The sequence below is a fragment of the Polypterus senegalus genome, chromosome 6 (assembly GCF_016835505.1).
Source record: "Polypterus senegalus isolate Bchr_013 chromosome 6, ASM1683550v1, whole genome shotgun sequence".
NCBI lineage: Eukaryota > Metazoa > Chordata > Cladistia > Polypteriformes > Polypteridae > Polypterus > Polypterus senegalus.
In genome coordinates, this window is record NC_053159.1 from 124471320 (window position 1) to 124485900 (window position 14581).

Consider the following 14581-nt stretch of genomic DNA (forward strand, 5'->3'; position numbering starts at 1 on the left):
CCCCACCTCCTAAGGTGATATAAAAATTGCTGCACTTTATTGCTCTCACATTTAATAGTTACTCTTCAAATTTAGTTATTTATGTACTCTAACCAGTAGGGTATGCCATCAAGCCCCAAACCCAAGACCCAATAATGCCCAACACAGTCATATTTTCAAATAATGGATTTTTTTTTAATCCACCAAGCACCTTGTACAATGGATACAGCCGATAATCATACAAAAACAATTAAACTCTTTACTTCTGACTTCAGTTTAGTGTCGCCCTCTGCCTCCCAACTCCTCAAGGTAAGGCACTGGTCTGTTTTTTTATGCTGGACCCGGAAAAGCTTCCAGTTACATGGTATGATTTGGGAGGAGCACTTCTGGGTTGTTTAAAAACCAGGGGAGTCCTGCCCCATCAGCACCCCCTTGTGGCACAACAGGGACCATGAAAGAGCTGCACTTTCGGAGTCCAACTCACTTGAAACCCAGTGGATGTCCAAGCTGGAACACCTCCAGCAGACCACTGCCACCTAATGTATGAGGGATGGAACTGTTCTTTGCCATTAATTTCTGCTCAACCATCCCCTGGCACCTTCCTTCTTGGCAAGAGGCCATGCCATCGTCATGGGATGCCCGTCTGTCCTCCATGGCACTCACAGAATATATCTCAATAGACACCATCACTGCAGGTCAAATTGTTGGGAAAATTACACTAAGAAAAAAGGAGTTAAATATTATGCAGTATACCCACAGGAAGGAAAATACTGCAGGAAGCCACAAGGGGGCAGTCATACCAAAGAAAGTTTTACTGATGACTCGAGTTATTTAGCACCTTTGTTATTTATGAATGAGGCAAGCTTATTAAATAATTACTTTCCAAATTCAAGAAAACCTTAGAATGTTCCATCAGGTCACATGCAGTTTTGGAAAGCTTGAGTTTTCGATAAAAATAAATATGAGGCAAGTTAAAATACTGGCAAAAGGTGCAGTAAATATATTCTCTTTAGAATAAAACAGTGTAAATTGAAGTTGTTAAATTAATCAGGAATGCAGTAAACCTTTCCTTGGATATTTCAGAAACATGATGAGCATGACTATATATTTTAATTCAGTTTATTGTCATTATGCTTTACGGTATAGAACATATAGTAATTTATTTTTGCCAAGGTGGAAATTTATCTTTTTATAGATTACAGAAGCTCAAGCAATATGCAGAAATTATAACAAACAAAAACAACCCTTCAAATACACATCAAATTTACTAAAAATGAAAGAAAGAAAACTTCATACTTGGCTTAACATAAGAGAAAGTTATGATGAGACATTGTAAAGGCATATTGTCATAAGAATGATGGAGCCCCAATACTGTTTCTTTATGTACTTTTGTTGAATAATTCTTTGGCTAAAGGTACTATGTCTTAGTGTGTCATAGAGGTAATATGCAGCATCTTTCATAATGGCCATCAGTTTAGTCAGCCGTTACTTTCAAGCTGTAAAATACTTATTTTTTTCTCCCAAACAACATTTGATTTTTGATGCAATAATAATTTTTCATTTCTTGTAGGTCTAGGCTCTACAGATTTTCTAATCACAAGCAGTTTCACTGCCAAAAACAACGGAGAACATTCACAGGTTCCTCTTATTGTTTTAGTTGAGGCTCTCCTAAAACAACCCTGTTTTTTCACCGCTGGGCTGTTTATTATTCCTTGTAGATGATGTCACAGTCGCTGTAGTCTGTATGCTGAGTGTTCCACAGCCAAAAGTGTACCTTCTCCATCTAGTCAAAAATCATCTGCATCCAATTTAGAGAAGTTTATCTTTTGTCCACACGCTTTGACCTTGTGAACCTGGAGTTGCTTGGAAACTCGGAGTGCACAGGCTCATGTAACATGATTGTAAATTTATGCTCAGATGCCATATATTATTTATTTTTTTGAATGTTGCAAACTAATATTATGAAAAGTTAAATTCATAAATTTCAGTTTGATTGTAAAGCATAACTTATACAAAGCTGTAAAATGAAGTCCTTAACTTCTTAATACACAATTTTTTTAGAAAGTTTGCTTGTGATGTAATGCTTTGTGAAAAGCGTGATTATACAGTATATAAAAAAACATTAGTTGACCAAAGTTCCAAATATTTCAGCCATTTTGATCACTGATGTTTTAGGAATTTTTACTCGTCATTCACCTCCTAGGTGAGGTTGTGGGCTTGTAATAGAAGAATTGCCTTTGTGTTTTCCTTAATACGCCATCTGAGCTGCTGTGTTCCATTCGTGGCAGATTTAATTAACCTTTCTTACCAGTTTCAGTACTTGGCACAGATGATATTATATACAGTACATTTAGAAGAGAGAGAATTTTTGGTATTTAGAAATTAATATATTAGTTTAGTAGTGGCTGGATGGGTGTCAGCGCACTTGTAGCTGTTAGTTGGTATTCTGAATGGAGATGCTTACTTTTTTCTCTTCTTCCCATATACATGTAGCATTCCATCTTATATGTCATTAAATATGAACAAGTAACTAACTTTGTTAGGCCCATATGGAATACTCAAAAGAAACTGGGGTGTTAACCAACAGGGGCAAAATTGTATACAGTCAGGTCCATAAGTATTTGGACAGTGACAAGATTTTCATAATTTTGGCTCTCTATGCCACCACAATGGATTTAAAATAAAGCAATCATTATGTGATTGAAGTGTAGACTTTCAGCTTTAAGAGGTTTTACCAAAAATATAATTTTATCGTCATAGCCCTTTTTTAATGACGGCCATTTTTCTGAATAACTCCCCCCATTTCCAGGGTCTCAAAATTATATGGACATTTGACTGACAAGCTGTTCCTTAGCCAGGTAGAAGCAGTTCTCTGTGGAATTTGCATTTGGAAGCTATCACTGTCACCTGCCAATATGAGGAACAAAGAACTGCCCATGCAAGGAGAAACAGTCCATCATTAGGCCGAGAAAACAAAACAAGTGCATCCGAGAAATAGCAAAAACACGATGAGTGTTCAAATGAACCATTTGGTACATTCTTAAAAATAAGGAACGCACTGGTAAACTCGGCAACATTGGAAGGCCTGGCAAATCACAGAAGAGAATTGTGCTGGATGATTGCAGAATTCTGTCTTTGGTGAAAAAGAATACCTTGACAACATTTAGCCCAACCAAGAACACTATCTGGGAGGTAGACCTATCATTGCCAAAGTCTACAATCAAGAGAAGACTTCATGAAAGTAAAGAAAGAGGGTTTACCACAAGGTGCAAACAAATGGTAAACCCCATGCATACTGTAGGAAGGACAGAATAGACTTTGCCAGAAAACATGTTTTTAAAGCCTGTCCAGTTCTGGAGCAATTTTCTTTGGACAAAGGATCAATATGTACCAGAATGATGGAAAGAGAAGAATATTGCGAAGAGAAGAAATGGCTTGTGATCTGATGAATACCACATCCTCTGGAACAGTGGAGGCAGTTTTATGGCATGATCATGCATGGCTGTGAATGTAAGTCAGTCATTAGTGTTTATTGATGATATGATTGCTGGCAGAAGTAACAGGATGAATTATGAAGTGTATGGGTCTTCATGTTCATCATTGATTAAATCAATCAATTGTCCTCATTGCAACTGGACTTGCATTTGATTTGCTGAAGACAAAATTGATGGCAGAAAGTCTAGCAAACAAGCAGCACCTGAAGACAGCTGCAGTAAAGTCCTGGTAAAGTATCACTAGCATGGAAACCCAGACTTCAGGCATTGATTGTAAACTTTTTCAACCAAATATTGAAATTGTTTATTGTATTTATGATTACTAGGGAGCTCTAGGGTATCGGGACACACCTTCGTTAGAGAAAGTGATTGTATTTAAAGAGATGGTATATAGAAAAGTTTGCATGTTGTGGGAGGAAGATGGTTTGGTCCTTAGTTATTATAGAGAGAAAATCTGTTACTTAAATATTTCACTACAATGGTCTATTTTAAATACCAATCTATACTTATAAAAAGCAAAGCCCTCACTGACTCACTGACTCATCACTAATTCTTCAAGTTCCCGTGTAGGTAGAAGGCTGAAATTTGGCAGGCTCATTCCTTACAGCTTCCTTACAAAAGTTGGGCAGGTTTCATTTCGCAATTCTACGCGTAATGGTCATAACTGGAAGCTATTTTTCTCCATTTACTGTAATGGAGTTGAGCTCGAAAGCCGTGGGGGCTGGAGTTTCGTGTGACATCATCACGCCTCCCACGTAATCACGTGAACTGATTGTCAACGCAGTACGTAGAAAACCAGGAAGAGCTCCAAAAAGCGCTGAAGAAAACATGCATTATATAATTGAGAAGGGAGTGAAACAATAATAAGCGAGCGAGTGACATATACAACCATATTCATGAGTGCTGCTACTTCGGAAACAAAGCACGGTGTAAACCTAAAGTTTAAATTAAGTTCATTGACAGGCTGCCGCTGGCGTTTGTCATGCCCACGGGTAATGCAGGATACAAGTTTAATGAGAGGACGCAGGATATAAACGAGAGTTTTGATCACTTTGTAACTAAGTTAAAATTGCAGATGACGGGCTGTGCTTATGCAAATTCAGAGAGACTGTTTTTGTGGGGGATTGACAGTTAAGGCGGGTGGGGGAGTCACGTCATCATCTCCCCTCCCATTCACCTCATTTCGCTCTGAGCTGAGCTGAGCTCCGCAGCTAATGCAGTGTAATACGGAAGCGAGTTTGTGATGCTGCCACCAAATACTCACAGAAAAATCCACAAGTTAATACACACGCTGTCTCTACAGTTTCTCCACACTGAATCCTCCAGGCACTACTTACAAAGGGTTACATTGACAATCGTGTTACGTTATTTTTAAAATGTTTCCTTTTCTTAGCACAAACACAGCTGAGAAGCTTCAATGCATGTGCTCCATAACGCGTTAAAAAATCACGCATTTAATCACACTTTGCATTACAAACAAAGGGGAACTTCTGTCAATGCATGATTTCCTGGTACACGTTACATTGATCAGCGCTTCCCGATTCATTTTACCCTCGCACCCCCTTGGTTTGAGAAGAAGTATGAAAAAATATGAGGTTAACACAGAAAAACAGATGACCAATTGAAGCTTTATGAATAATCGATTCGCCATCAATAATTGTTTTGGTAAAGCCATACTCAGTGTAATCCTTCCATTTTATCATTTTTCCGCCACTAGCCATGATTAAATGAATGGTAAAAAAGTAAGAGCGAAGCGAGGGTGACTTATTCAGGCAGGCAGGCGACAGCTCAATAGCTCGAATTTGGATATAAGTGGGTTCTATTTAGTCGCCAGAAATATCTTTGTTAGGAATGGAAGTTGAATTAAGTCTTTAAATTTCTATGGTAAAGAAAAAGTTATGCAATGATGACTAAATTTAACTATATAAAGTCAAAACTTTTATATATAAAGTCATTTCTGAATATATAAAGTCAAAACTTGAATATATAAAGTCAGCACTGGAATATATAAAGTCAAAACTTCAATATATAAAGTCAGCGTCGGAATATACAAAGTCAGCGCTGGAATATCCATCCATTTCCCAACCCGTTGAATCCGACAACAGGGTCACGGGGATCTGCTGGAGCCAGTCCCAGCCAACACTAGGCTCAAGGCAGGAACCAGTCCTGGGCAGGGCACATGCATCATTTTCAAAATATTAACCGAACAGTGTTTTTTTAATTTATTTTTTTGAATACGTTTTTGTTAACTTAGTTCAGTTCAGAGTCGTTTCAATCAATAGATTTTGACTTTCACTTTATATATTCAGGAGTGAGTTTATATACTCCGATGATGACTTTATATATTCGGGAATGACTTTATATATTCAAGTTTTGACTTTATATATTCCAGCGATGAGTTTATATATTCAAGTTTTGACTTTATATATTCAGAAAAAAGTTTTGACTTTATGTATACCGACGCTGACTTTATATATTCAAGTTTTGACTTTATATATTCAGGAATGACTTTATATATTCAAGTTCTGACTTTATATATTCTGACGCCGACTTTATATATTCATAAAATCAATGTATTTGCCTGTTTGGCACCCCATAGTATATGTGTGTGTGTATATATGTACACATGTATGTGTATATATATATATGTGTATATATATATGTATATATATATAATAAAACGTAAAAGTAAATGTTGAAGTAAAATCATAATAAAATGTAATAAAGTAAGTAAAAAATTAAATTTCATTAATGTCTCATCAAAAACTATGAAATATTATGAATTACTTATCCTCTAACTTACATTCTATAAACGTTGCTTATTTGCATTGCAGTTCGCACATTGTTCAAGATATTTTTCTCTTTTTCGTTTACTGGACAATTCTCTTTATTCTTGATTTTTATTATTTTCAGTTCTTTTTTGTTCATTTTCTTTTTTTCAACGTTCATTAACAGCTCTTGTTGCTCTTTCTTTATCGCGATCTAAAATTCGACATTCTTGAATACTGTGAACTATGGCCGGCCGTTCATCCCGGCAAATACCCCCATACCGCTAGATAGAGTCCTTCCGGCAGCATGGAGGTTCCCCGAATTCCAGCAGGGCATCATGGATATTGGAGTTTTCCTTCACAGTCCTGCTGGATACCATGGGGGCTGCAAGAGACGCTACAGGAAGACTTAAAGACTTATAATTGCCCTATAACCCGGAAGTACGTCCTAGTCACATGGACAGAGGAAATGACGTGCTTCCAGGACGAAAAAGAAGAGTTTTGTCTGACCTGGAAATATTACCAATCACATGGACTGAGAGGAGCAGAACACTTCCAGGTCAAGGACTATAAAGGACTATGGGAAATCCCAGACAAACGAGCTGAACTGGGTGGCAGGGTAGCAACGCGTCTGGGAGAGTGGAGGATTGATTATTGGATATTGTAATGGTGATTTATATGAGTATTGTGGAGAGGAGGGTGCTTTGTGCACATTATTATTATAATAAATCCATTATTTGGACTTTTATTTGGAGTCTGACGTTTGATCCGAGGGTTCAAGGGGACGATAGCGCCCCTATCTGTCACAATAGATAATTTGCTTTTCTACCTTGCCATTATAATTGACTGCGTTAAAGGGCAAGCACTGTCACGGGGTGCAACAGAGAGTGGATGTGCACAGTAGGTGTAATGATTTGGCGAGCAGTGTGGAGGGGTGTGGTCAAGGGTGAATAGCGTGAACAATGTTGGAAAACCTTTTTAATATAATAGAGATATGTTAGTTTGTCCAAATACTGTTCTTTCAAGATCCTGAAGATAGTGGGGGAGAACCATGTATAAAAATCTAAACAGCTCATAAAATATTTTATTCTTAAATCCCTTGAATTAAAGTAGAAAGTCTATATTTCAATCACGTCTTGATTGCTTTGTTTCCTATCTATTGTAATATTTTGTAACATTTTGTCACTATTAAAATGCTTATGGCCCTGACTGTAGAAAGCAGTAGTAGTAATACTGTATGGTCTGGTGTACAAAGTACCACGAAATCCTACATTTTGTGTCCACCCAATATGAAAATCAAATGAAAGTCACCACCACCTTCAGCATATTTTGTGTTAAAAGCAAAAGGATAGACCAATAAAAATTTATTTTCCAGCTTATTTACAAATTGCTAAGAAAATGCCACCTGAGGTAATACTTGGTAAAATACATTTTCCTTGAATTATAGCATTGAGTTTGTTAGGATAAATCTCTACCAGATTTTATTTTTTCTCCAGCCGTCTGGAGTTTTTTTGTTTTTTCTGTCCCCCCTGGTCATTGAACCTTAATCTTATTCGATGTTAATTAATGTTGATTTATTTTGTTTTCTTATTGTCTTTTATTTTTGTATTCTTTATTATGTAAAGCACTTTGAGCTACTGTTTGTATGAAAATGTGCTATATAAGTGAATGTTGTTGTTGTTACCATGTTTGGACACCTACAGTGAGGAGCATTTGCCCATTTCTACGTGTGCCTGTATTTTACATTTATCCTCCGTTTTTTCCTGATAAGCGCTCTGTCCCAGCTTCAGACAGCACTCCATAACATGATATTGCCACAACAGAAATTGTGTTCTTTAAATAGAATTCACGGATGATTAAGGGGAATTATGACTTAGTTTGAAAACATGCATTTTTATTGCTCCCAAAACTTTCCCCAGATTTATTTTCTGTCAAGGAAAGACCAAATGCCATCAATTTTACCAGATGTTTCATAGGCACCTGAGCGCACAGTTTCCATTACTGGAGGATAACAATAGCTATGAGCCAAAACAAATGGCTCATGAATGCTTGCTAAGATAACCATGTATGTTCTGAGGTGCTTTTTTGGAGACAGGATCTTTAATCATTTATGTCATTAATAGATATTTGAACATCTCTGGTGTTAAGTGATTAATTCCCTTAGCTGTGTTGTGTGATTGGATGGGAGTGTACCTCATAACCATAAAAACACCAACACATTTCAGTAAGGGATAGGACAGGTATTTTACTGACAAATACAGAACGTGCAGTAGAAGATGAATGGAGGGATGTACATAATATTGTAGTCATTGGGAGAATTGCAGGTTTACAAATGAGAAAATATTGTGGCACCAACCCATTCATCCCCATTTAATAAGCTAGAGTTCAACCAAAACACATGATCAATGGCTCTTAATAAACAATAAAAGCATGTTTCTTGTGAAGAATGTTTCTCTTGGCTTTTAAGCCTTGTAAAGTCACGGCACGAAATAACTCAATCCTGCGGTGTGTTCTCGTACTGAGTGATACCTTCTTCTGGGAACCATGGGATATGCAGCAGGGAAACTGGAAGGGTGGAGTGTGTTGCCCTTAGTGGGCGTCTTCTCGACACTGTGAAGGAAACAGAGGATAAGGTTACCGCCAGCGCCCCCTTTCAACCTGGGGTGCAAGTTCATTCCTGTGAAAAGCCCAGAGAATGATCTATAGACACACATGCATGACATAAAGAACAAAAAAGTGAACAAAACACCAAATTCTATGTCCTTCTTAAATACTTCTCTACTTCAGCACATAATTAAAGTGCTCTTTCCTACTTCATGGCCTTCCTTTTCCACACTAGTGTTTTCTTCCTCCTCTTTACCATGTGAGCAGATTATTCCTGTTGCCAGCTAGCGTCCTGCTGTTTTATAGCATTTCTATAGTGCATTCCTAGTTGAGATTCTGCAATGATGGCAACATCCTGTTTGGAATGTGTAGCATCCATTGGCTCTCACTATAGTGTCACTTGAGTTAAAATAAATGTTTTTAGAATCATAACCAGATTAGAAACTGGGAGGATAAAAAATTTTTCTAAAAATAGAAATGAAAGACAGTAGGTGAGTTGCCACATTTGTGAATTAACAGGGTCGTAGGTTGCTGCTTATGATGGTTTTAGAGATACACTTATTGTACTGTAGTTTATATGCAGTGAATAAAATGAAAAGTATAGCATTGTGAATTCAGTATGCACAATGACCTTAAGGTACTTTTCTGGAAGTCCACAGTGGCTAAAAAACATTATTTAAAGTGGATTTAGTAGAACTGGTATCATGTTTTTGTTTCTTGCAGAGATTTTACCAGAAACAAGTATGTTTAGTGCAAATTGCTCATCTATTTAAGATTAAGATCAATTGTAATAAAGAGTATTTTCAATCAGTATTAAACAAGTGTGCTAAGTGAGTGACTGCTTCTTCGTCCACTCACTTGCTTAAAATGTTGAACAACAAGCAGGCTATTTAACCAAAGATTTCGGTTCAATGTTGAATTGTTAGTCCACAACTGCTGAGGCATTTCAAAATTAGAATTTATTAAACCAGGAGTTTTACAACATGCACCAAGTAGCCTCTGATTAAGACTTGTCTTGTAGTGAAAAATTGCTGCCTTTGTTCCACACCAAGACCCAGTCTTCTCTGATGTTAGTTGTCATGTGGCATATCTGGCATCTACCTTTTTATATAATTGTCTCTGTATCTACCTTTTCCAAAGACTTGATTCTGTCATCACAAAAACTTTGCATAATTGATTCCTAGAATACATAATGAAATGATCTGTAATTTAAGGTTGCTAAATGTAGTGACCTTTCAACTTTGGGCATCACAAGTGAGGATGGCAGTCTAATGCACTATGTACTTTGTGTATGATATCAGTCAATCCTGCTTCCTTACAACTCTGTATGAATTTCACCATAGGTTTGTACACATGACAGTACTAATACTGCAGGTACTTCTACTATCAATTCATATAGCTTAGTGCCTATCCAAGTAGCGTCAGGCATAAAGCAGAAATAAGCCTTGAATGGAAAGCATGCTATAGTCTGTATTAAATGAGTTCCTGAATCATGGTTGTGAATCAATTAATAACACGATGAATTAAAAAAAAAAAAATGGATCTTGTCATGGGTTTCATGTTAGTTATTATTATAGCTTCCATGTATAGATCATAAACTAGTGTACAACATATTGGATGTAGACAACCAATATATGCTTTACCGACTTGCATATGTTATATCTTTTAGTTCTGCAGTTTGAGATTTACGGTGTGCTATTCTTGTAGTAAATTCAATGTTCTTAAACTTTATGGTTCCTGTTCCTAGTTGCAGAGTTGCCTGCAACCTTCTGCTGTTTCATTAACTTTCTACTTTTCTTTAAACCTTGTTATCTGATAAAGTGTTAATTGGTTTTGTCTTCTTGTATTCACAGATGATGAATCACCAGGGTTGTATGGATTCCTCCATGTCATTGTACACTCTGCAAAAGGTTTTAAAGAATCAGCTAGTAAGTACCAGATGACATTTACATCACTTCACAATAAGCTGTAAGCATATTTAATATTTTTGCTTTTAAATTGTAGCAGTAATAGTGTTTCACCAAGCTAATTTTATATTTTCAATGACTTTATTTTTGTAAATCTGAAATATTTCACCCTTTCCCTATTATACATTAATCCCATTTAAGAAGTGCTGAGAGGCTTACCCTCTATCATAAGTAGCTTACTACACAACACAGAATTTAACAGGGTTTCTGTCACTAACCATAGCTAGTAACACTAAGTACATGAAATAATAAAGCCATTAAATAGAAAAATCAGAATAAACTCCACATGTGCCCCCTTCATTCTTATCACATAAAACTGAGGCTATTAGTGTAATAGAAACATATGAAAACTCTGGGTTCATATTATTTTTAGCTAGAGTAATACATTAAAAACAGTCTCTAGAAATTGTTTAACATTTATTTCAAAGTTGAGAATCTAAGCTTCTTTTGGCTGATTGTCAAGAGGTTTATAGATTTTTAAGCAGTTTCCATGTACTTCTTTGTTTTTCAGTGTTACATAACAGAACATTAATTTTAATCAGGGTTATTCAGTTATGCAAAGTGATATCTAAGATCTAGATAAGATTTGCATTTTAGCAAGAGTGTTATGTAAAAAATAAAATAACTTTTCGAAGGCCTCTTTAGTTTATTCAGAAGACTACATCCCACTACAACTCACAGTTATAACAAAATTACAGATTCAGTTTTTAACCTTTGATAGTAGATGTTCTGCTACCATATGCACTGAATTGAACTGAATTGAATTAAAATAAAGTATCCTTGTACTCAACCGTGGCATTTATTGTATGCTGTGTATAACCACCACTGTATTCCAGTAACAATTCTCTGATGATTTAAAACAGTAACGCCGTGCCTCTCTGTTTCATCCCTTCAGGAAGAGATGTCATTCCCCATTTGAGCCTTGAGTTTAGAAAGGCCAATATCTCCAAAACAATTGTCACAATAAAGTATTTAGGACAGTAATTAAGTATTGTAATATACAGTAAATAACGATTAAAATAAAATGTAAGACAGTGCACATAGAAGCTTCTGTTAAGCTGTGATTTTTTTTTTTAAATAAGAAGTCAAAATAAATACATAAGTCAATAAATAAAACGGAAAACAAAAGTGCTATAATTCAGCAATTTTTACTCATAATATTTCCTGTATAACCATTATATCTCCCACTATCAAATGTTTAATACAGGATCAAGCTAGAGCCGGACCTTCTATTGAGGTAGTGTTTCTAATAGTTTAACTAGCTCTTTGATAAAGTTTCCTTTGTTTTCATTATGTATAATGTGTGTGTATGTAGATTTTTTTAATAATGGATCTTAAGGTGTGCTAACAGAACAAATACAAACATTTTGGCTGTGCTGTGCAGAATTATCACAATTCTGTTATAGCCCAGACCTATTTAATACCTTTCAATGAGATCTTAAAGTCAGTAGTTGATATCATGTGGAGTACTGCACTAGTCTTTTTCTAGGGAGCTAGGTAAATAAAAATGTTAAGCATATACATGCAAGCAGTATTAAGATTTTTATTCTATGAGATTCAAATTCGCATTATAGTATCTTTTCCATCAGCTGAAACTCCCCACAGCCAGGTAACACACTAAGGCCTTGTGTGTATCTACCCACTTGTCTGTGGACTTCAATTCCAAAATTAAAAAGTGCGGTTTTAGAGCCCATGCTATTCTTAGAGCCAGATATAACTTTATCTAGATGTTAAGTTTCAGCTTCATACACAAGTGATGTTTTTTCCTTCATAAGTTATACATTATGAATGTCCCAATTTCTGTTTCAAATATACCTGTGCAGAATATTTGGATTAAGCCAAGTTGAGCTTCATGAATTAGTAAGTTCTCCACTGCTGACTCCTGGAGTTTGGGATGAGATTTTTTGTTCCTCATAAGGTTGAGTTAAGATTTAGATGAAATAACCACATAAACAACTCAAATTTTGTATTGGCCTTTTGTGGCTTTCTTTTCAGACCAGGGGTGTCAAAATCAATTTTACTGAGGGCTAAAAATAACCCTCTTTATACATACCCAACACAGGTTGTCCCTGAATATATCAATGAACAGCTGCCACCACATTTCCTGCAAACAAGATACATAGGTACCTCACTGATTATGATAGGCATATATATTCTAGATCACATCTGTCTTGATCTGTATTCCCTTCTTATTAGCTTTTCATTTCTTGAATATTGCAGCAGGTGAGGAAAGTCACCAGCAGCCATGAGACTTTGAGAGAAAGAATTACGCATGCATTTAAAGACGAGTAAAAGTGTCATTCATGACATATGTAAGAATCAGTTTACACCTGCAATAATGTATGTCACAATCTGATAGTACCTGACTACATTTATAAACCTGCAGTGAACATACAGGTGAAGGAATTCATTAACCACATTCACAGCTGGTCAGAAATAGGTACTGATCACATTTAGCATGAATAGGAATTCAAATGCATCTTAAGATAGTCAAGCTATACAAGTTGTGGACAAACCTGACACCTTTGTGTCTTAAAAAAGTGAGTGGGGTGGCAGGTGCAGTATATGCGAAGTCAAGCTGCCATCTCCTTCATGAGATGGTCATTTCTTTGGCATCAAGCTAAAACACTAAAATTCTTTATGGCAGTGTCACCCTCTTCTCACTTTTTTTTCTTGGGTTATTACAATTGGCCAGCTGCCATTCTATGTACAGGTTAACAGCTACAGTGCACTATGGTTGCGCTGACACTTGCGATAAGACACTGGTGATGCACTTTAATGCCAGGTGAAAATAATTGAATTATACACAGATACAACAACTCTTACCAGAAATATAAGCCTCCCATCAACATAGCTCTAAAAATCCCTGAAACATACAAGCCCACCCACACCATGCAATGCAGCTGTAAGAAAGAGCACATTCTTCTGCACTCATATTCATATAAAGGTTATAACTGCCATAACTGTGTTATGTAGTATAGTGTCATGTTGCAGTGTGTTTTGGTTAGAAGAAATGAAGTCTACAGTGCATTATTGAGGAGTTTTCATTTTAAATCTATAATTAAATTAAATACATTTTAAATTAGCCTCTCAAAATAAGATGATATAGCAGTCCTACCAACTGTACACCTCTGGGAGACTTTGCTACTGTACCACTAACACATTAAATATAGTACCATTAGAGTATTACTTTGAACCACCTTAGTGTCTGACTGGTTTGGAAATGACCATGTTCTTATGGAGAACCTAATTTTCTCACCATTGTAGACTAGCCACTTAGGTGTTATTTCCCACCACTGTTTATCACATTCATTTTTCTTTTTTTAAGACGTCTACTATATAATAAAAATGCTATGGTCTGCGTATCCATCCCCTCAGAGCAATCAGTTTGGCTTTGATAATGTGGCAGAAGAGGAAGTGTGTGTGTGAGATGCCTGAGGAGGAGGAGTAAAGGCGTAAGTGGTATGCTGAGAGTCACCTTCAAACATGAAAGTATAAAATCAAGACAATAGGCGAGAAGGGCACCTCAAAAACAATGACATAGTTTTTTTCATGCAGACTGTGCAGGAACACCCCCGACAGAAGGAATGCTGGTAAACAGATGTTCACATATACAGAGGAGAGGTGCTGAATGTACACATAGGGCAAGAGATACAAAATATATTTTAATTATTCCAGTACCTGACCTAGCCAGCACTCCATCCTTCATTCATTTCTGATTTCCTACAAAATGGTAATAGTTAAAAAGGTTGTCACTTACAACTGAATG

At 36.3% G+C, this 14581-nt stretch overlaps 1 protein-coding gene across 4 annotated transcripts in view; it reads left to right on the forward strand.

Moving 5' to 3' along the window:
• Nucleotides 1-14581, forward strand: part of abr (ABR activator of RhoGEF and GTPase) — a 382201-nt gene that overhangs the window by 286605 nt on the left and 81015 nt on the right. For all 4 annotated transcript variants that reach the window (XM_039757041.1, XM_039757042.1, XM_039757043.1 and 1 more), the window contains one exon: nucleotides 10699-10773. In XM_039757041.1, the coding sequence (XP_039612975.1) occupies nucleotides 10699-10773 (75 nt within the window). The remainder of the gene's footprint in view (nucleotides 1-10698; nucleotides 10774-14581) is intronic.